Source organism: Drosophila guanche, unplaced genomic scaffold (genome assembly GCF_900245975.1).
Source record: "Drosophila guanche unplaced genomic scaffold, DGUA_6, whole genome shotgun sequence".
NCBI classification, from domain to species: domain Eukaryota; kingdom Metazoa; phylum Arthropoda; class Insecta; order Diptera; family Drosophilidae; genus Drosophila; species Drosophila guanche.
Window position 1 is genome coordinate 432,190 of NW_022995755.1, and position 19,886 is coordinate 452,075.

Consider the following 19,886-nt stretch of genomic DNA (forward strand, 5'->3'; position numbering starts at 1 on the left):
TTTTTAAAATCCATTAGATCTTTTACGTGGGACTGACTCTTGGCATCATATTTCTATGTATGTATATTTAGTACGGTTTAGTACACATTTCTAGTTTCTGTTTCTTGTTTATGTTTCTTTAAGATTTCTATGCATTCTAATAGACATTTATTTATGCTGAATTTTTGTCTTGCTTCTTAGCTTTGTTCAAAACTATTTCCTATAATTTTCTCCCCTTTTGCATCTCAATCTTGTCTACGCAGCCTTTGAGGCTGTTCCGATCTAATCCAAAAATAATAAATCTGAATACGCATTATCCTCTATCCTCTGGTGTTCTCTCCTTGGCGCAGACGCCGCTTGGTTTTTGTTTGTTTGTTTGATTTGAGATTAATCATTTGATGATTATTCACAGAAGTACTGAGGTAGTTATTCCATCTAGTAATCCACCGCCTGCCCCCTACCAGCTGCTGTTCATGGCCTGCTCCAGCTTGGCCTTGGCCACGGCCGCAGCGGCCACAGCTGCCACCTGGGCAGCCGCCGAGTTGGCCCCCACCACGGAGGACAGTGGACCACCTGCGGATGCGGCCGCCACGGCCTGCTGTTGCTTGCCAGCTGCAACGGCAGCTGCAGCTGCAGCGGCTGCCAGCAGAGAGGTCGACGGGGAGCTGGGCATGAAGTTGACATTGATGTTGATGGGATGCACCACCGGCATGCTCGAGTAGCTCTTCTCGAGCAGATCCATGCCGTTGAGGAACGGCACCAGGGCGTTGTAGTCGACGTTGAGGGGCACGTAGTAGTTGCCCTGGCCGTGCAGTGCGAAGATGGGCACGGTGAAGGAGTGCCGTGGTGCCAGCGAGGTGGTGGTGCTGCTCGGAGTGCTTAGCTGGGCTCCGGCGGCTGCGGCAGCGCTGAGCTTGGCCAGCAGTGGGCTGGAGTTGGAGTTGCTGTTGTGCAGCTCCGACTTGATGTCCTTGATGTCGCTGAAATTGAAGGAGGGCGAGGGCTTGCTGTCCTCGCGCAACATTAGCAGCTGACGGGACGGATTTGGGTTGCTGGCATCGCAGTGTACGTCCAGGGGGTGGACATCCCCGTTGGCTGCTGCCGCCGCTGCAGCCTCGGCCATTTTGCGCTTCTTGGCCATGATTGGGGCTATTTCTGGCTCGGTGCCGTCCTTGGAGTGATCGGAGTGGGCCTGCATGTGCGAGTGGTCGCTCTGGAGGTGGGCCGCCACCGGGCAGTGCTCGCTGCTCGTCTCCTCGTCGTGTAGTTCGTGCACGAAGCGCTCCTTGATGTGGTTCTTGTACTTGTAGTTGTTGTTGTGCTCCACCTCGTGCGAGGACTCCGAGTAGTTGCGCATGCGCACCGACATCAGGCTGTCCTGTGTGTGGTTGTGCCCCAGATGCGGATGCTGCTGCAGCAGCAGGTCGCGCGGCGGTGGCGAGTGCATGTTGGAGGTGTCCGTGTGGAGGATGGGCTCCCGCGACGAGTCAAAGTCGTGGTGGCTGCTGTCCGTGTGGTGGTGCGGTGCCGTCGACGTGATCACTGCCGCCTGATGTGGCAGCTGCTGCTGCTGGTGGGCAGCCATGGGCGGTGCCACCTTCTGGGCCACCGATGCGGACGTGGTCGTTGGACAGGTGACCGTGCTGGGGCAGGAGGTGGAGCTGGCGGCATTGCTGCTGCTGCCTGCACCGGGCAGAGAGCCCGTGGAATTGGTGGGAACATTGTCGCCATTGGCATTGCCACTACCACTGCCACTGCCACTGCCATTGGTCATGGGCAGCTTGCTGGCGACCTCGAGGGTGGTGGAGCTGGAGGAGCTTCCGCTGCCATTAGCAGCCACAGCGGCGGCAGCGGCGGCTGCTGCCTGCTGGTTCCGCTGCAGCTGATTGAGATGATTGCGGAAGCTTAGATCCTTCACATCATTGTGATCCTGGCTGTGCTCCACATCCGAGGCACCCAGCATGTCCCGCAGGTGGCACAGTGGCGGATGGTACGCCTGGTGTGGGCTGCCGCTGGAGGCGCTCACATTGTCCGGCATGTGGCAGGTGCGCGTGGACTTGTAGCACTCGGCTGGAGGACAGACAAAGAGAGATTAGCATGTGGTTTCATGGGGTAAAATATCGAATGAACTCACTCTTGAACATGTCATCGATGTGCTCCTGCAGGCGACCCAAGAGACGGTGGCAAAAGTCCTGCATGTGGACGTCGTAGAGGAACTTGGCCGCCTCCTTCATGCAGTCCATGTACCCACTGCGGTAGTCGCTCTCCTTCTGCAGGCACTCGCTCTGCAGATGCTTCAGGTGCCTGATCGCCATCTCGATGATCTCCGTCTTCTCGATGCGGCCGCGGCCCTTGCGCTGGTACTGCGGCGGGATGAGGCGTGAGAGGTCCGCCAGGCAGGAGTTCATGCGATCCCGGCGCCGCTTCTCGATAATACGGTGAGATAGTGGGTCTTGCTATAGGGACACGAGAATATACAGAGAGAATAAAGAGATCTAATTAGTTGCGGTTCATTTAGGATCCAGCTATAGGCGGGGTGGGGGAGGGAGAGTTAGGCTTTATCCTAGTAATGATTGGTTCTTTTCCATTTTTCAATTTCATTTTATTTTCACTTTCATTTCAGTTTTCTTTTCTCTTTATTTTCAATCGGTTTTCTTTTGGTTTTCATTTTAATTTTAATTTTTGTTTAAGCTTTTTGTAGGCGTACAATAAAAAAGGGTCAAAAGCGGTGGGCGGTGGGCGTCGTCGGTGTCGTTGGGCAGTTGGTGGGCAGGCATCGGCCTCTCATGGGCGTGGCTGTGCGTGAATGTATTGGTTTTTTGTGTGTGTTTGTGTGCGTGTGAGAGTGTGTGTGATAAATCGACATCGTGGCAACGACGAGAAGACGTCCAGGCGCTGCGCTAAAGCCTCTCTCTCTTTTGATCCTTTGATCTTGTCGTCGATCGTCCGTCTTAATATTCGTTTAACATATATTCGCTTTTATTCGATTGTTTTATTCGTTCAATTTTCATGTTCACAATTGAAATGATCAATGAGTGATCGATCAGATCGGAGTCTGGTGTGAGTTCTCTCGATCTCTAAAATTGTAATATTTACCCTCGATGTTTTATTACGTCTTCCTGTGGCATATTCAGCATCGTCCTCGCTGTATGCCGTCGCAGAGGTGGAAAAATTTAAACTAGATTCTGTGCAATAAGGAAAACTGGAGACAGCTGCTTCGCTATATTTTCGTTTTTCGATATGCAAAAAAAGTGGGAAGGATAAAGATAAAGAAACACAAATAAGTCCAAATTTTGTTCAAAAAATGTATTGGTTTTTTTCATGTCTTGTATTTTTGGTTCATTGTTTTAGTTTTAATTTTTTTTTTAATTTCTCATTTCGATTTTTTTTTGTTTGGTTTTAGTAATGCATTTATTAGGCGCATAACTTAGCCTGACTTAGGAGTAGTAACTAGAGCTAATTAGAGCTATGGATTAATGTGTTTATTTCGTTTATTTTAGGATTATCTCAGAGATACAGAAGCTACAAAATACAATCTGCAACACGGCTGCAACGGAACAGAGAGAACATAATAAACATTAAACGTTGATTAAAGCACCAAGGGGCATCGAGATCGAAGGATCTTGAGCCAACATTCACCCAGCATTCTGCCTGGCACTGGGCCACTGGAGGGGCTTGGCTCCATCGCTTGGCTAAAATCAAACGAGCGATTTGTGGTAAAAAAAAAGTGGTAAAAATATGCTTTAAAATACGATTAGCATACGGATAAGTGCAGTTGTTTGTTGTTGTTCCAGGATCATCCAGGATCACTTTATCACGCACAGACACACCGAAAATTGTGGATTGAATGTGGGGTCCCCCCCATGGTAAATAGTTTCGCCCGTTTCCCTTTGGCATCACACAGAATGTTTTTCATTGTTTCCAATAATATAAGTCTCGCCAACTGGCGTGTGGGATGGGGAAAAACCAATTGAAACGAGCCAATCCCCATACACGTTTTCACGTTTTCATATGCACTCCATATATCAGAGCGGCTATTTATAGCGTCTACACGTTTTAATTGCCATGTGCCAAAAATATAATAAAACAGAGAGAGAACGAGAGAGAGTGAGAGCGAGAGCGAGCCAGAACTCGAACAGAACGAACAGGAAAACTGTTGCCAAGCGCCGCCATAGAGGAAATGTTAGAGAGAAAAATTCACTAAATGCCAATTCCCGAACCAAAACAAACAAAAATCGCTTGAGGTACGGATACGGGTAATCATAATGAACGCGGGCACGCCAAGAAGAAACAAGTCGAAAAAGCTAGAAAACCAAAATAAATGAACGAGCAGCAAGCGACAGAAAGAATAAGTGTCATGGCTGTGGCTCTGTCTCTGCCACTGCCTCTAGGGGCGATAAGCGACCAAAACAGACAACAAACATTACGTAAATACATATACATACATATACATAAGCATATACATATATGTACATTCATACATATCTACATATTTGTAAATATTTGAAAAAGATATACTAGAACGCACCAGTCCATGGCGCCTAGAACTTGTTTATCTGGACTGGCACAGCCTCTCCCACAGCTAGCTCCTCCCTCTACTAACTTGTTTTCATCTGGTCTGTGCGTTTAGCACAATTTGCATTATTTGATTTGTAAACCATAGCCAATTATCAGTATTTCAGAGTTTCGACTCCGGCTCTCGCTGCGTATGAGTAATGCAGCACAGATTTCAATCCAATGTTCGCCTTGGGCGGCGAATTCTCGAGTTGATTGCACTCTGCCCGCCCGATTGGTGTCTCCCTCAGTATTTTTGGGGGACAACGAACGGCGGTCCCGTGAACAGGGCGTGTACTCCTGCTCGTTTTACATCAGTGGCCAAAGAGCACTTCAGTTTTGTGGCCAGGCGTCAGCGAGAGTCACCAATCACTCGCTTGATTCATGCGATGGCACCCCAACAAGTTGGCAACTTGCCCCATGGGTGGGTTCCCCTTCGCTCTTGGCGCTGCAGTTCCCCTACCCTACACATTTGTTTACGTTTTTCTTTGTTGTCGCACTATTAAGTAATTGGCCCCCGTAAATATAGGAATGAGGCACGTCTGTATGTACATACATTCTTTAGAATGCTTCGAGGCGACACAGAGATCGTCATCTACAGGTAGTCTCTGTGGACCCATGACGACAGTCTCCGCTGATCAGTCGCCCATCGCTTGCCAAAGGCATGAACAGCACACACATCACAGCATTCCTACAACGATTTTCCGTTTACCCGTTCACCCGTTCACCCGTTTGTTTCCCACTTCCCGATTCACGTTTATCTCTGCCTCTATGCATGGGTTTTTCGCTGATAATGATAATTACTAACAACAGTTTGCACACGCTCTCACTCTCCTATCGATATGCCACTCAAATGACTTGTTTCCTGCACTTATCGGGACGGTTGTAAGGTAACTAAACCCCAAAATGTTGTTGATAAGATAACACCGCGCTACACGTGACGATGGTTTCTATTATGTGGGTTTTTGAGGTCGCCCATAAATACTGATAGAGTAAGCCGAATACAACTGGTTCTTGGCAGTTTCACTCAGTTTAATCTTTGGCTTATCTTTGCAGGGAATTTCCCCTTAATTTACAAAATAAAGTTTATTTATTTATAATTCCCTGAAAGACGTCAGAATTTACAGTTTACAGAATGAGATACGGGGAGCTGTAATATTTGTAAATCTCCTCCAAAACTGTCATGCCACTGACTCACAGGCCACGACACAGCGTGAGTGTGAGTGATTCATGATTCCCCATATATTTCTTATAGATCTTTTGGTCCACCACTTACACAACACAACACAAACGAAACGGAACGGAAGGGGCTGGCATTCAATGCCACAAGAGATGGAGATCTGTGTCAGATATTTCCATATTGACATTAGGCAATGGAAATTGTGAAATCTAAAATCAGAAATACTTCAAATGGACGGAAAACCACTCGACAAACGGTGACGTTTTTGTTGATAAATCAATTATAAGAATCTGTTGACAATTTCTGGGGCACTAATTGGCAAAAAGTGGGCGGGGTTCTCTGGCTCTGATCAGCTGACCTTGAGTCGTGGACGGAGTAGGTATCTCTGTTGATAAGATAACACAACAACCTGTACACAACCCATACAAGCAAAACAAATTAGCACGAAATTATACGAGAGAACTGCAGCAGCAGTGCCGGAACATCTGATCACGTGAGAGTCGAACAGCGAACACGAACAACTTTGAATGGAAACTTTAATGAAGCCACCACTCATGAATATTCAGATGTATATTCAGGTGGAAACTGAATGGCTGAGCGGACACGTGATATAATGATGAGATTGGGCAATGCCCAGACACAAAAGACGGAAAAGTTCGGCCACAGAGTACTGGTCGTAGAGTGCTGGTTTCAGCGAATTTCAATTGGTTTCTCTTTTTCTTTTTTTTGCCAGCCACAAACGTGTGCACGTGCCGGATGGATCGCCTGGCAACAGAGCCACAACGAGGGCAATAATACAAGGGCCCCAATGCTCACCCCGCTTCACATTATAAATTGCACTCTGGCGTGCTGTCTAAGCGAAAAACAATTCAATATAAGCAGACACAGACACACACACACACACACACAGCTAGCTTTACAGATTGAGATACAGAATGCGGGGCGACACAGCGAGAGAAACAACAAACAAATTGGACACACAACAAAGGCCGGCCAATTGAAGGCGGTCGGTTGGGCTTTTACGCACACGCAGCAAAACGAAGTTTCGAGATACGAGATACTTGTATGTATGCCCCAGAAGAGTGGAAAATTGTATGGAAACCTAATTGGGACACCACAAAGTAGCAGCAGCCTTTGTTCCAAGGGAATTCCAGAAATGAATGGCAGGCAATGATTCATCAACAAAGTTGTCTTGAAATTGGAATCTGCGTTCACTCACGCAATAATTGATGTAGCTTCTAGGAAATATTTCGGTGTACTCTGCGTGAATTCCCCCTCCAAAGACAATTCTAAGTAACTCCAACAATCAATGTTATCCCTTAACAATGTGACTGTGAACTTTTCCATTTGGAAATATTTCCTCTACAATGTAAAAATTATTTTGAAAATTTTCCACACGTACGCTTCCAATTCGAAATGTTAATCGAATGCCAACGATCTCCAGCCCCACACATTCAAATGCCCATGCCCATGCCCATGCCCATCCGCATTCCCCAACTAATAGACAGCCACAAATGACCCAACATTTAGTAATAACTGGGTCAAAACACATTCACATATATTCACAGAGAGCAACTATTCAAATCGTTTAGTGGCAATCAAATGCAATGTGCAGAGACCCCAGAGCCCCGCATCCCCAGCCATGAGTCACGCGGACCTCAAAAACGTCGACGTTGAATGCATTAATCATTGGAAACCACCATGGAGACCAGAGTATCCCCGTGTACCCGTGTCCCTCCTCCGCTGATGAGAATTTGTGTGTGAATTCCACCATGCAAATGCATACAAGTATATGTACGAGTATGTGCGGCTGCGGCTGCGGCACGTTTCTCCCCCGTGTGGTGGTGACCTGCAGGAGGAGGGTCATCATCCAGAGGAGTGAATGTATGTGTGTGTGGCTGCATAGGGAAACGTGGCTACGTGCACGCCTCTGAAATGCCAATGGACGCCACACCAACAGAACGATGAGGCTAATGACGGCGACGACGACGACGACGATGGCGACGGCAACGATAAGACCGACGACGCTTCGGCGGAACGAATTGGATCGATGCGAATCGAGATCGGAATGGGATTTCGGAATTGGACTCGGTATGGGAATAGGAGAACCGTAAGATCGTCAGCAGTCAGCGCCATCCGCTAAAAATATTTGTATAATTTATAACACTTCGTTGGGCTATTTATAGTAGCCTCCTGCAGCATGCGTTTGTTGTTTATTTGGAAATACTCGTAGGGTAGATACTCGTGGTTGATAGATTCATTTACTTGTTGTTTGCTTTGACGTGTTGTCTTGCTGAACATTTGTGAGTTGATTAGCCTACATGATTGTCCCTTTTGGCACTTGGAATCGAATCCAGCATGGGGATCATGTAACACAAACGTAGCCAGCAAACAAACACACTTTATCAGAGTTCTTTCGTTCTTCCTTCCACTTGGAAAAACCCAAACACACACACTTATCACACACTGGACTGGTCATGGTCACTTAGGGATCACTTTGGGATCACTAGGAGATCACACATCACATTCGTTGTAGTTCCATGGATATATGGCGTCGTTGACAAGATCCCGAAATCGAAAACAACGAGAGACAGCTGCGTTTGCAAGTGGATAAGCCCTCCTCCTTCTCCGTTTCTACTCATCATCAGTATCATCGTTACTATCATGTGGCTGTCTGCTGGAAAGAGGTGGGTCTGGAGCAACTGTCTCGTCGTGCAACAAACCCGAGATCTCACTGACGCATGGAAAACTCTATAGATTAGATATACTCTCGAAATCTCCATATGTATCAGATTGTGTCTGGGTGGCGGGGTGGCTGTGCGTCACGCCCGCCTTGCTGTTTATCGCGTGTTTGCTTATCACTCTTACATATTTGTTTTTCTTTTTTCTTCTTTATCTATCTTCTTCATTTTCTGTTGCTTCTGTTGTTTGCTCGCTCTTTTAGTCTCTTTCCGTTTTAAGTTGTTTTTCATCTCTTTGGTGTTGATTAAAAGGGAGGGCCCGTTATAAACACTTGAACGACGACAAAAACGAAAACGGAGACGCGACCAAAGCGTGTTTACTTCGTATGGCAGTTGATAAGGCGACACACACACACACATGCACGTTCGTTTGATCACGCGTGGAAAGGTATTTTTTTTGATTTTTGTAATTAACCGAACCGAGCCGAGCCGAGCCGAACCGAGCCGAATCGAACCGCAGCGATCGTTGAATTTAATTATTGAAATGGTGTATAAACGGTTTGTATCATTAGTTGGTGATCGTTTCCATATAATTATCACGGCCACACGCATGTAATCATTAGCCACACGTGAGGCATACCATACCATATGCAATTGTGGCAACACTTTCCCCCAAGTGGCACCAAGCATTGTGTTTCTATTGTGGGGGGGCTGAATCAGAATTGAAATTAGGAAAACAAATCAAATCAAGCTGAATATTTGATGAGAAACTCATTGGGGGAGACGAGGGGGACCAGGATATTTATAGGGTTGAAAGCGTGCCCAGGAGTGGTCAGTGAATACCAAAATAGACCCCAATATAATACTCAATCAAATAAATGCGACAACAACAAGGAGGAACATGGGTGAAAGACAAAACTTGTTGACCTTCAAAAGGACACCGACTGGCACCACGACCCACACCGGCACCCAACGCTTACGCTTACGCTTACGCCTACGCCCACGGGACACAGCACACAGATATGTATCGGAATAGAAACTTATTCGGTGGCAAAGACGAAGACAGTCCCCCCCAAAGGCAGACACACAAACACGTGTGTAGAACCCCACTTCCCTCCTAGATGGCCAATCAGTGGAGCAGGGAGGTGGAGGCGGTGCTATTAACTGATATTTATAGCAACGTTTTGGCCGTTGACATTTAGCCGGGCCCAAAGCTCGCGACCATTCGCGGGCCACGACTAAATTATTGAACGAGTCTCTGGCCACACTAGGCGGACGCGGACAGACACACCTAATCCGAATCCGAATTGGGGTTTCACTCGGACACGTTTAATGAAATTCAAGTTCAGAAATACTCGTACACAAAAAAAAACACACGACTGCGGGGGAATGGGCAAAGGCAGAGGCTGAGGCAGGGGCAGAGGAAGAGGGAGATTGGTTTTTGGGGGAACGAAACGGAACGTCACGTTTGGCGGGTCGTGCGTTGCTTTTTGTATGCTTGAGTGTGTTTTTTTTTTGTTTGCAAAAACCCGAAACAGAAAGATGAAATAAAATAAAACAAAATAAAGTGAAATAAAACTAAAGCACAAATCCGGACAAAAATAGATCGGCGACAGAGTCGTCTTCTGCCCACGTTTTCAGCATGTTTTCTCGCCCGATTTTCGCATTTCACGAGTGTTTTGCAAATGTTTTCTAGCTCAAAGGCTATAAATAGATCCCACACGATCCACACCCAATCCACACACGCACACTCGCACACACACACACACACGCAAACGCTCATACTCAAGCACTGCGAAGGCCGTTACAAAGCCAGACAACGGCGACGGCAATGGTGACGCGTACGAAGAAGAAGACGACTTAAGGTAACAACTAAATTGGAGACTAAAATCTACACTAAACCATTAATTAATGCATAGACTTAAGCGCGCAGGTGAAAGTGAGTGTTTTTGCTTTTTCATTTGTTTTTGATTTTGTTTTGGAGCTGCTTTGGCGGGATCCCTTTTTATACCTACCTCTCATACTTAACCGGATGTGCGGCATGTCCGTTCGCCTCGTTCCAATAGGGCTCCATGCTGCTGTGGCGGCTCCTGCACCTTCCTCTTCCTCTTCCTCCTCCTGCTGCTCCTACTGCTGCTGCGCCCTCTGCTTCGGATGCGTCTGCTAACTCTGCTGTCCTGGACTGCTGCTGCGACTGCTGCTGCGTCAACGTGGCTTGCAGTTGCGGTGGAATGGTGGAAGGTGGGGTGCGCTCCTTACGTCAATGCAGAAATAATTGTACAAATACCAAGATAAATTCCGTTTGGGGAGGAGGGCGAATTATGGCTGAGCAAACAGGTTGTCGACGGTGGCGGCGAATTTGGCGAATCTACGGCGAAGCCCAGCGCTCTCTCTCTCTCTCTCTCTCTCTGTCGCTCCTTACGGTGGGTTGTTACACAAGGATTGGCCGTTACTTTTACTGTTATTTAGGTACAATTTGGTATCACACTTTTGTTGCACGTCTCTCCAAGAATATCCAATACTCCTTGCACTTGCGTTGTTGCTGTCTTAGATATAGCATAACATTCCCGAACTATTAATGCATTTATTTATGTTGGAACGAATGGAACCGATAAGTCTGTACAGCGGGCGGGTGGGTATTGGTACTGGTACTGGTACTGGACTATGGGCTCTGTCAGGGTCTTATCAGTGGATAGGTTAGCCTTTTGTTTGCTCGTCTCTTTCTGTGTGTGCTGGCGATAACGAGGCAGCGATAAAGTTATTTTCTCCTTTTTGTACTTGGCAGCAGCAGCTCTACATCTATTTTTGGGGGACGCAGGCAGCAATTAAAAAGTGCACTTGTTGGAGCATCCACTGTGGCATCTCTCAGACACTCTCTCTCTCTCTCGCTCGTTCGGTCTGTCTGTCACTCGCGGCGATGCAAAGAGTTCCACGCAAAACAAAAAAGTCAAAAAGCAACAATGAATAAATGTCGAAAAACGTGATTACTGCTGCTTGGCACCCGGGCCGTTTACACGTTTTCTGCTTTTATAAAATATTTATTTTTATCAACTTTTATTTGTTTTATTAATACTCGCACGCACAGACACACACACTCGACACGACACTCAACAGCAGCAACGGCAGCAACAATAACTTCCTTTCACAGTGGAATTTTACCAGCAACAGAGCCGCCTACATACATTCACATATATATATATACACACACACACACATCTGTAGGTGAGAGCATATAAGCGATTTGCTATGCGTGTGCGTGTGTTTCACTATTGTGGCACTTTTGTACATATAATAAATTTTGTTGCTGCCTCCAGCTAATTTGGCCGCTGTTGTATTTCTCCTCTTTCTTTCTATCTTTTTTCGCTGTGCTTCTGTTGTTGTTGTAGTTGCTTTGGTTCAAGCAGTTTTTTCCTCCGTTTATTTGTTATTTTGCACAGTCACCGTACGTATGTACACGCTAGCCGTCTGCGTCCGCTCGAATGAATGACTATTGAATGACTAAAATGAGGCAATGCCTCGCTTGCCAGTCGGAGGGCACACTTCCACACTCACACATTTGCACCTCCTTAACAGCGCGAGCGAGAGAGTACGAGAGAGCATTGCAGGCCACATGTCAGCGCAGAAGAGCGCGATGAGAGCGGCTCTGGGCTCCACGTTTCGGCCCCAAATACTTACATGTGTGTGCCGCCGATGTTATCGCATTTCGTGCGCGGCGAACGTGATTGCCACAGTGGGGCCAGATGGTCAACTTATTCACATGTTAGCTTTTACGGGCTTGCTTTTACTCAAAGCAACACATAATATTCTCTTGTTGGTGTTATGAGAGAGCATTAGAGAAAACCGTCAAATTAGAGTTCGTATACTAGCTTTCAGTCGAATATCTGAGCGATAAAATTCTGCAGGAACCAAAGCCAGAAAACTTGCTGCTGAAAAGTACAACCAGCGAAGGTGACCTATTTAATTATAAAGTGACAAACAAAACATTTAAAAGAAACCATTTAATGAGTCCTCAAATTAGTCTTAAGCGTCAAGCTGGCAGCTACATATTTTAAATCTACTTTTTCCTTCGTTTCTTACCTTAAATGGGCCACAACGAAAACAAATGAGCAATCGCAAAGACATGTTTACCTTAATATTTGTAAATGCCTGATCACCCACAGAGTAACAATAAAACGAAAATCCATAGTAATTTATTGTTTTATTTGGAATCAGCACAGTTTTCATATGAATCTTAAAGCACTGTGCGCTGCCACTGACTCGACTTCATTCACAGTCGCCTGTCGGCGCACTTACACAACCAAAGCTTGGTGCTGCTGTTGGTATTGTTTTTTTGGGACAGGCATAAATATGTTGCGTGTAAATTATATTAATAAGCATTTACTCTCTGTGACTGATTGTTGTTAATAAGCCCAGCCATATGTTTTTCAAGTACAAATCTCTGATCGAAGTGGCACACCCAGAACCCACACACCCGGTCGGTCTGCCAGCGTTGAGCCATTGCAGTGACAGTCACAGTGTGAATGGAGTGACCAAAAATAAGATCTATTTGTTCTTAGTCATAGAAGGTTCACAGAATTGGGCCCAACCTTTAATTCAATGTTCCTTGGGCACTCAAAAAACTACATAAAAAATATTAAAAATATAGAACAATAATAATAAAGCGAAAATCAACGACGCAAAAGCCCAAGACAGCAGCCGAGGAGGGGCAATAGCAGCAGCAGCGGCAGCAGCCGAACAGCAGAGGCCAGCGAACACGGCAGCGGCATACAATAAAACACGTGAACGTGACAAATTCCAAAGCGAAATCCAACAGGGCGACTGAGAGCGCTTGGCAACAACAATCGGCACGAATGAATGTGAACAGCACACCACGAACACACAGACACTTGCTCACTCACACACATGCACTCGGGCATGTCGGCCGACATTTTGTTTTTATTACAGAGCGCAACAGTGCGTTGTTTTTGTTGCTGCTGTTATTCGGTTTTCGGTTTGTTATTCGTTTTATTTCGTTTTTATAATCGAAATAATAATCATACGCTGCGTTGTCCCGTCATCGTTGTCTCTCTCTCTCTCTCTGTTATCCGTACTCACTCTCACTCCATCAACGGCCTGAAGCTTAATGTTTTTAATCGAGACACGTTGAAAGTGGCAAATACACAAAAAAAACCACACACACGAAATTCGTGGCGCATGACGTAATTTCTCACGCGAGCCGAGCATGTCAGCCATTCCACACAAACACACACAGAAACGGTATACACACACACAGACACACAATGTAAGACTCAAGTTTGTTGTTGGTCACGTGTCTTTGAAATGTTTTTGCCTCCAGAAAGCGCAATGTGTTTACATTAGAGCCGACTCAACTCAACTCAACTCGACTCGTCGCGCCTCGACTCGTATTCGGATTTGATTATTTCATTTCCATTGTGTTGGATTTTCCAGCGTGTTGATTATATTTAAATGGCAGCTCCAGCTATTTATAGAGCCGGCTCTGGCCCCAAAGGTCACGCAAACACATTCACACACACACACAAATGCACACAAATACAATTGCAAGAGCCGCGATCCGGGGTGATAAATGACATAAACGTGTCCAATTAACCACTGGGCTTGCGTAACACCAGCTTTGGACCATCCACGGTCTATATGGTACCCTGTTAAAAAGACTAAACAAAACGCTGGGTAGAAAGATTAAGTACTTTTCGACCCTTAAGCCTGTCTGTTGTTATGAAAACTTGCCCCTCTGGTCTGCAGGCAGTGGCAGTATCGAATACCTTTATCATTTGACAAGATAATTCGCATAGTTCATGAGACATTTTTCAACTAAAGTCGGCAAGGGACTAAAGCTGTCAACTCTAAACCAAATTTGAGTATGCTGGATCTTCACTTTTACCTGAAAATATGTGTGTCTTCGCATGTTTATGTTAAATATAATCAACAGATTAGATAGCTCTGACGATTTGGCAGGGTATCCCATGTTTCGGAGGGACCTACAAAGCGGACTTTTGTGTCGTGCTTTTGTTTTGTTTTCGGTGTTTGCTGATCTCAGAGCTAATTATAAGTGGCACGTGCACTCGTATGGCATTTCGTTACGTATACGACCCGAGGTCGCTGCGGAAATTACACACTTGCCCGCCCCGCACCGACCCTTGTGAGGCACGTGCAAAGACATAAAAACTGCTGGAAGTGGCTCAAGTTACTCATGGGGCCACATTGCCTCACACACCGAGCTTCGAGCAGCGAGCACCGAGCACTGCCATCTACTCCACACACCCACGTTATTGTGGCTGTAACATATTTACTTACTGTACGGTTCCCTGTTGCTCACGTGTTGCTAATCGGAGGGGCGTTACATGGCTGGGCTCTCGGAATTTCCACGAGCATAAACTACAGAGACATTTGCAGTGTGACGAAAGGTTTGCTTTTCATACAAACAGAAACGAAACAGCATAACAAAAGGCAAACACTTGTAGATTGCCTTCATGTTTGCCTCTCTTCGAGGCACAGCGAGAAGGAAAACCCATCGGATTAGTGTGGTTACCTAACCCCCAACTTGGTTGCTGGTTAAAGTTTAATCACCATTTGGAATGGGTAACAATACGATTTTTACCCGGAAGATGCACAGTGTTGCGAGAGTGCAAGAGAAATATCCCAAGCCAAATGTTTACCCAAATGCCAAAGCTTCTGCTACGGTGGCTGGGGCCACGCATCAAACGCTTATGATAACCACAAATAATCGTGAGGCAAATTTCATGCCTTTTGTGTGCCTTCACACACAGGTGCAATTCACACCTGTAATTAGGACGGACATTGACGAAATCACCAGACCATGGAAGGGCCACAGCCAGTAAATTGGTGCAGCAAGTGGGGGCTCTAATCGTGTTATATCTTAATTGGAAGCTTTCAAGTGGGGCTGCAAAACATTCTGGGGACTTATCGCCACATCAGAATCAACAATAAACAACATGAGATCGCGTGAAATGACAGAAAATAATTCTTATCATCTGGCGAAATTTTAATTTCAAAGTCGAGGTGAAATCCAAAAGAAAATAAAATAAAAATCGCTGATAAGAACACTACAACAAAAAACATAATAAAAAGTAGAAATAAAAGCACACAGAAATATTCAAGTGGAACGGGTCTGAAGCTACAATACATAGCATGTACAAATGTATGTACAAATGTACCTGTATGTATGTACGAGCATGTGAACAGAAATTGCGATTGTAGCTGCTGCTCTTTGCTGATATTTCTAGTTGTTTCTTGTTGTTATTGCTTTTGTGGTTATTGCTGCTATGTAGATTAGAAATCTCGAGAAATGTTTATAAAAAGCGCCAAGCGAGCGGCCCAACCGACAGGGACAGGGGCAACGACACGTGCGCCCGCAGCTGGACAAATAATTATATTATTTCATACACACACTCGCGAGTGCACATACAGGCATTTGTTTATGCATGTACAGTGCTTGCATTTAGTAGTAGCAAATAGATCGGGGCACGCTGAATGTCAGGTGGGTGGAAGCTCAAGGACGCTGGACGAAATTCTGGAATTCAAAAACAGAAATCCCCGAGAAACAGAAACAATTGTGGCACTTTGAATTGTGCTTAATAGGGCTTCAATAAGGTGCTAAATATCTCAAAGCAACAATAATTATTTGCACCTTTCGCATGTTTTATTTACAACTATTTATTTGTTGTATTCCTAAGCAAAATGTTTCAATAATATATTTTCAGGTGTCTCCCAATCCCAATTGCATTATGGGAAGATGAAATTACCATATGTTGCTCGGCTAAAAATGTATCTAGTTGGTCAAGTAATATTTAATTTGAATGTACAAAATAATAACGCAATTTTCATGGCCCTTTCCTTTTCTATGTATGGTTTATTAATCGTATTTCAGGTTGAACTATCATTAACTGTTCATGTATTTGTTTAATGGATTGTTTACTATTAAGTTTTTATTTTTGTTTAATTTCATTAGCTACCAAGTCGAATTCAAGTGCTACGACTATGGCTGTGAGTTCTACTTCTGGCCCGGGCTTCTGGGTTATGTAAATCTTACAAATTGTTACACGTTTTGCATTGAAATGTTGCCACTGCCGTTTGCTGTTGATAAATCAAGCAAAGTCGGCTCGAGATTCCAGCAACGAGGCAACGAGGCAACGAGGCAACGACAAGGTGACGCCAGTCCCGCCTATAACTCTCTGCACTTTGGTTCTATTCTGTTTTATTTGGATTTTGTATTGGGAAGAGCGGGCTCGTGGAGGAAGCGAGTTAATTGTATGCACACACACACACACACACACACATACATACATACATATGTGTGTGTGCGAGTACATTACATATACGTAGATTTGTATGTATGGAATGGCATTTTTGCATTAATTGAATTTGCATGTGCTACGGATCGGGCATGTGGGATACACACGAGTGTCCGCAGGCAGTGTGTTCTTCTGGAAAGGAAACGGAGAAATGTTAGCACGGATTCCTGGACTATAGATTCTCACTCAACTTGCAAGAAATTCTCGCCAGACAGTCTGCTGCACCGGGGTTTCCTCTGACATCCCGATGATTTTTCCTCTGATTTTCTATGTTTTAACGTCTTTCCATTTGTTTTCTCGCTGCTTTCTTCGTCTTCTCCACTTCTTTTCACTCGTTTTCCTTTGGTTTTCGTCTTTCTTTTCCCTATTAGTTGTAAGCCCGGGGTCTTAGCACGTAACGCATACGACATGGAGGCTTTTTTCTGTCTGATAAGTCGAGAGAAACAAACGCTTTGTCAGTGAGTGGAAGAGACACAAACACGTTGCAACAGCTGCCCCAAGATGTACATAAAGACATGCAAATATGTGTGTGTATTCAGTCACCAGTGTGTTGCTTACATCCCAACTGCTGTATGTGGGCGGCAATAGCCAATACCATGAAAGGCTGCCTTTGACTCGCAGCAACGCTGCCATCGCACCTCACCGCGTAACAGAAACGTGCTTCTGCCGGCTGCCTCTTTCGTCTCCCCCAGTCACATTTTCAAAACATTGTGGAAACGCGTGCCCATGAATTGTGGGACCTATGCTTGGGCCTGCCTGCTGCTGACAGCGGCAACTGAAACTGGGAATTGGAATTGGTATGAACTACGATTATTACACCTTACCTTTCCCAACTCACGAGTCCTCCTCCCAGTCTGGAGCCAACCAGCCACCATCCACTCCAACAGGTTGAGAGAGAGCGAAAGTTTTTGCATATTCCAGTGCTGCGTGTGTGGGCTGCGTGTGTGTGTCCACACAGAAAATGCAGAGGCTGCCACTCACTCAGCGGCAGTCACTGCCACTGGGGCTCTAGGGCTCTAGGGCTCTAGGGCTAAGGGCTGCTGCTGCTGCTGAGCTGATCGGTGGACTCCGTCTCACTGGTGGATTCGCTGCTGCTTTCGCGCGGATTCATCTCGGACAGACGCATCATCAGCGGACGGAAGAGCGCTTCGGGCAGATTGGCCTCGAGCATCTCCAGGAGGGCGCCCGGGTTGGCGCACAGGTTTATGGCGGTGCACAGGTGCGTGAGGCCCTCGTCCACGCGACCCTCCTTGATGAGCTGCTCGCCACTCTGCACCTCGTGCAAGAATCGCGTCTGCATCTCCAGCTGGTCATCGTCCACGTCGCCGCCTGCTCCGGTCCGTTGTGGCTCGTTTCTGAACCTAATTCGCCGCTTGGCGGCCATCGCCTCCCGCTGGCGACGCTGGAAGACTTTCTTCTTGTAGTCGGGCGCCGATGTGCGTCTCTGATCAAAGTAGAAACAGTAACCAAGGAAGAGGGCACCCGCCGTGCCCAGTGCCAACAATTTAACGGACCCCAAAGACAGCATAATCGAAAATAATTTAGACTTCAAATATACTCAAGAAACGAAAGAAAGAAATTTGTGATAGAAATGTAACTAAAAATGTAATTTGGGTAGAAAGAAAAATAAATCTAAGCTGTGCTGCTGCGTTTGGAATTACAATGAACAAATCTGATAAATTGAAGGCTGAGTCGATGGTTTTTTGTCCGTAGTTTATTTGAAATAGAGCTTTTTTTAAATCTACCGCCAAACTGCTGTGTCAACGTATCCAGGAGAATGACCTGTGCACCGTTTACCAGCCCTGAATGTTGCGAATTTGGATTTTCCATGTTGCTGCAACATTTTTACATCCGTTTGCTGACATTTGTGTTTCTTTCGCGCAAGGTCACACTAAAAATACAATACTTTTGGTGCTATTTTGTTGGTATTTTGGCGCCCAGTCACATACGGTCACATGCGCCATATGATTTTGTTTTGACTTCGTTTTTTTTTGTTTTTCCCAACAAAACTCGTGCAAATTGTTTAATTTAGTAATTAGGTATTAAGAACCCGTGCAATAACTAGTTTTAGAGTAGCCACCCCAAACGGTGACTGACCGAGCAAGCGATTGACCACACCGGCGATTGGAGAGCGTGATTCGGCCTTTTGGGGGCCAGAAACATGTCAGCAGCCGTGGCCGAGCACTGTTTGTTGTTGTTGTTGGTGCTGGTGGTGCCTGTTGCCAGGCAACGAAAAACGCAAACACAACAAGTTACGGTTACGTCGCTGTTCGGGCCACTTCCTTCCGGTCTCATTTCTGCCCCGTAATACAATTTTCCACATTCTCCAACTGCGCGGAACCCCAAAGGAACCAAGAAACCCCCAAGAAAAATAATAATTCCTATAGGAATCCCTGGAGTCGCAAGTGAAGGATTCCCATTCGGAGGAACATTTTGATGTACCTGGAAACTGGAGCAGAGCTCCGGGATACTCTTTTGGATACTTACCACGACGTAATGGTGAGTTCTAGAAGGAATCCGTGTGTCCGTGTCCCACGTCCCTCGCCTGGCGCATTTCACCATGCCCCACCATGCCTCCTACGTAATTATAAAGAAAAACTTTCGAGTGCCGCAAAATAAAAGATCAAAAGCGAGGACAACTTTTCTCATTTCGTAGCTTTTTGAGCGCACGACGGGGGAATTCAACGAATTTCCATTGATGGAGAAAATGAGAAAATTAGCCAGCCATCCCACCCATTCATCCAGCCAGCCAGCCAGACAGCCAGCGGTTTTTCCTCATTTTCATTTACACGCTTTTTCCCAGCTCGCAGCTCACAGCTCACAGGTCGCAGACTCTCAGCCATTTAGAGACAATTAAGTCGAGTCCTGGTCGTGGTCGAGCAGCAGCAGCAGCAGCCAAGAACTCACCCTGCCAGGGGCGGGACGGTACGCACATGTGCCACCGCACACCCGCCCTCGCCCTCCCTCGCATTTGTGTCCTTATCCATGTGGCGTGTGCGCCGCTGCCACTGGCACTGCCTCTACCACAGCCATGGCCATGGCCGGTTGCACATTACACCGCGTTTGGCCGCCAGGTGTAAGCCCGGCATCTCAGTGTGCATTTCCGCTTTGTTGCCTCGCACTGCCTCGTCCTGCTTGGCTGACTCTGTCCCGCTACCCCTT

At 46.2% G+C, this 19,886-nt stretch overlaps 3 protein-coding genes and 1 long non-coding RNA gene across 12 annotated transcripts in view; 1 reads left to right on the plus strand and 3 right to left on the minus strand.

The window, feature by feature from the left end:
* LOC117589853 (transcription factor cwo) overlaps positions 1-19,886 on the minus strand; it is a 25,585-nt gene continuing 5,699 nt past the window's right edge. The window contains exons 2-5 of one of the 3 annotated variants that reach the window (XM_034282115.1): positions 10,410-10,496; positions 3,076-3,199; positions 2,114-2,435; positions 1-2,049 (exon numbers count right to left, since the gene is read on the minus strand). In XM_034282115.1, coding sequence (XP_034138006.1) covers positions 437-2,049; positions 2,114-2,435; positions 3,076-3,199; positions 10,410-10,468 — 2,118 coding nt within the window. In that variant the 5' untranslated portion in view covers positions 10,469-10,496 and the 3' untranslated portion in view covers positions 1-436. Of the gene's footprint in view, positions 2,050-2,113; positions 2,436-3,075; positions 3,200-10,409; positions 11,840-19,886 lie in introns of those variants that run through there. The other 2 variants (XM_034282114.1, XM_034282117.1) reach the window with 2 other exon arrangements.
* On the minus strand, positions 3,691-9,408 carry LOC117589855. The gene is made up of 3 exons (XR_004574234.1): positions 9,399-9,408; positions 5,461-5,464; positions 3,691-5,092 (listed from the first exon to the last, which is right to left on the minus strand). It is a non-coding gene; the product is annotated as an uncharacterized LOC117589855 (long non-coding RNA).
* LOC117589854 (mitochondrial import receptor subunit TOM20 homolog) lies at positions 16,611-18,279 on the minus strand. 3 transcript variants are annotated; one of them, XM_034282120.1, is made up of 4 exons: positions 17,549-18,279; positions 17,283-17,499; positions 16,916-17,150; positions 16,611-16,856 (listed from the first exon to the last, which is right to left on the minus strand). In XM_034282120.1, the coding sequence occupies exon 1, from the start codon at positions 18,250-18,252 to the stop codon at positions 17,755-17,757; it is 498 nt and encodes a 165-aa protein (XP_034138011.1). In that variant the 5' UTR covers positions 18,253-18,279; the 3' UTR covers positions 16,611-16,856; positions 16,916-17,150; positions 17,283-17,499; positions 17,549-17,754. The 3 variants fall into 3 exon arrangements, with proteins under 3 accessions (XP_034138011.1, XP_034138010.1, XP_034138009.1); XM_034282119.1 differs by having other exon boundaries at positions 17,283-17,505; XM_034282118.1 differs by lacking the exon at positions 17,283-17,499.
* LOC117589849 (DNA-binding protein RFX2) overlaps positions 18,684-19,886 on the plus strand; it is a 15,615-nt gene continuing 14,412 nt past the window's right edge. For 2 of the 5 annotated variants that reach the window (XM_034282105.1, XM_034282106.1), the window contains exon 1: positions 18,686-19,223. The gene's annotated coding sequence lies outside the window, so the exon portion shown is untranslated. Of the gene's footprint in view, positions 19,224-19,886 lie in introns of all 5 variants that reach the window. The other 3 variants (XM_034282108.1, XM_034282107.1, XM_034282109.1) reach the window with 3 other exon arrangements.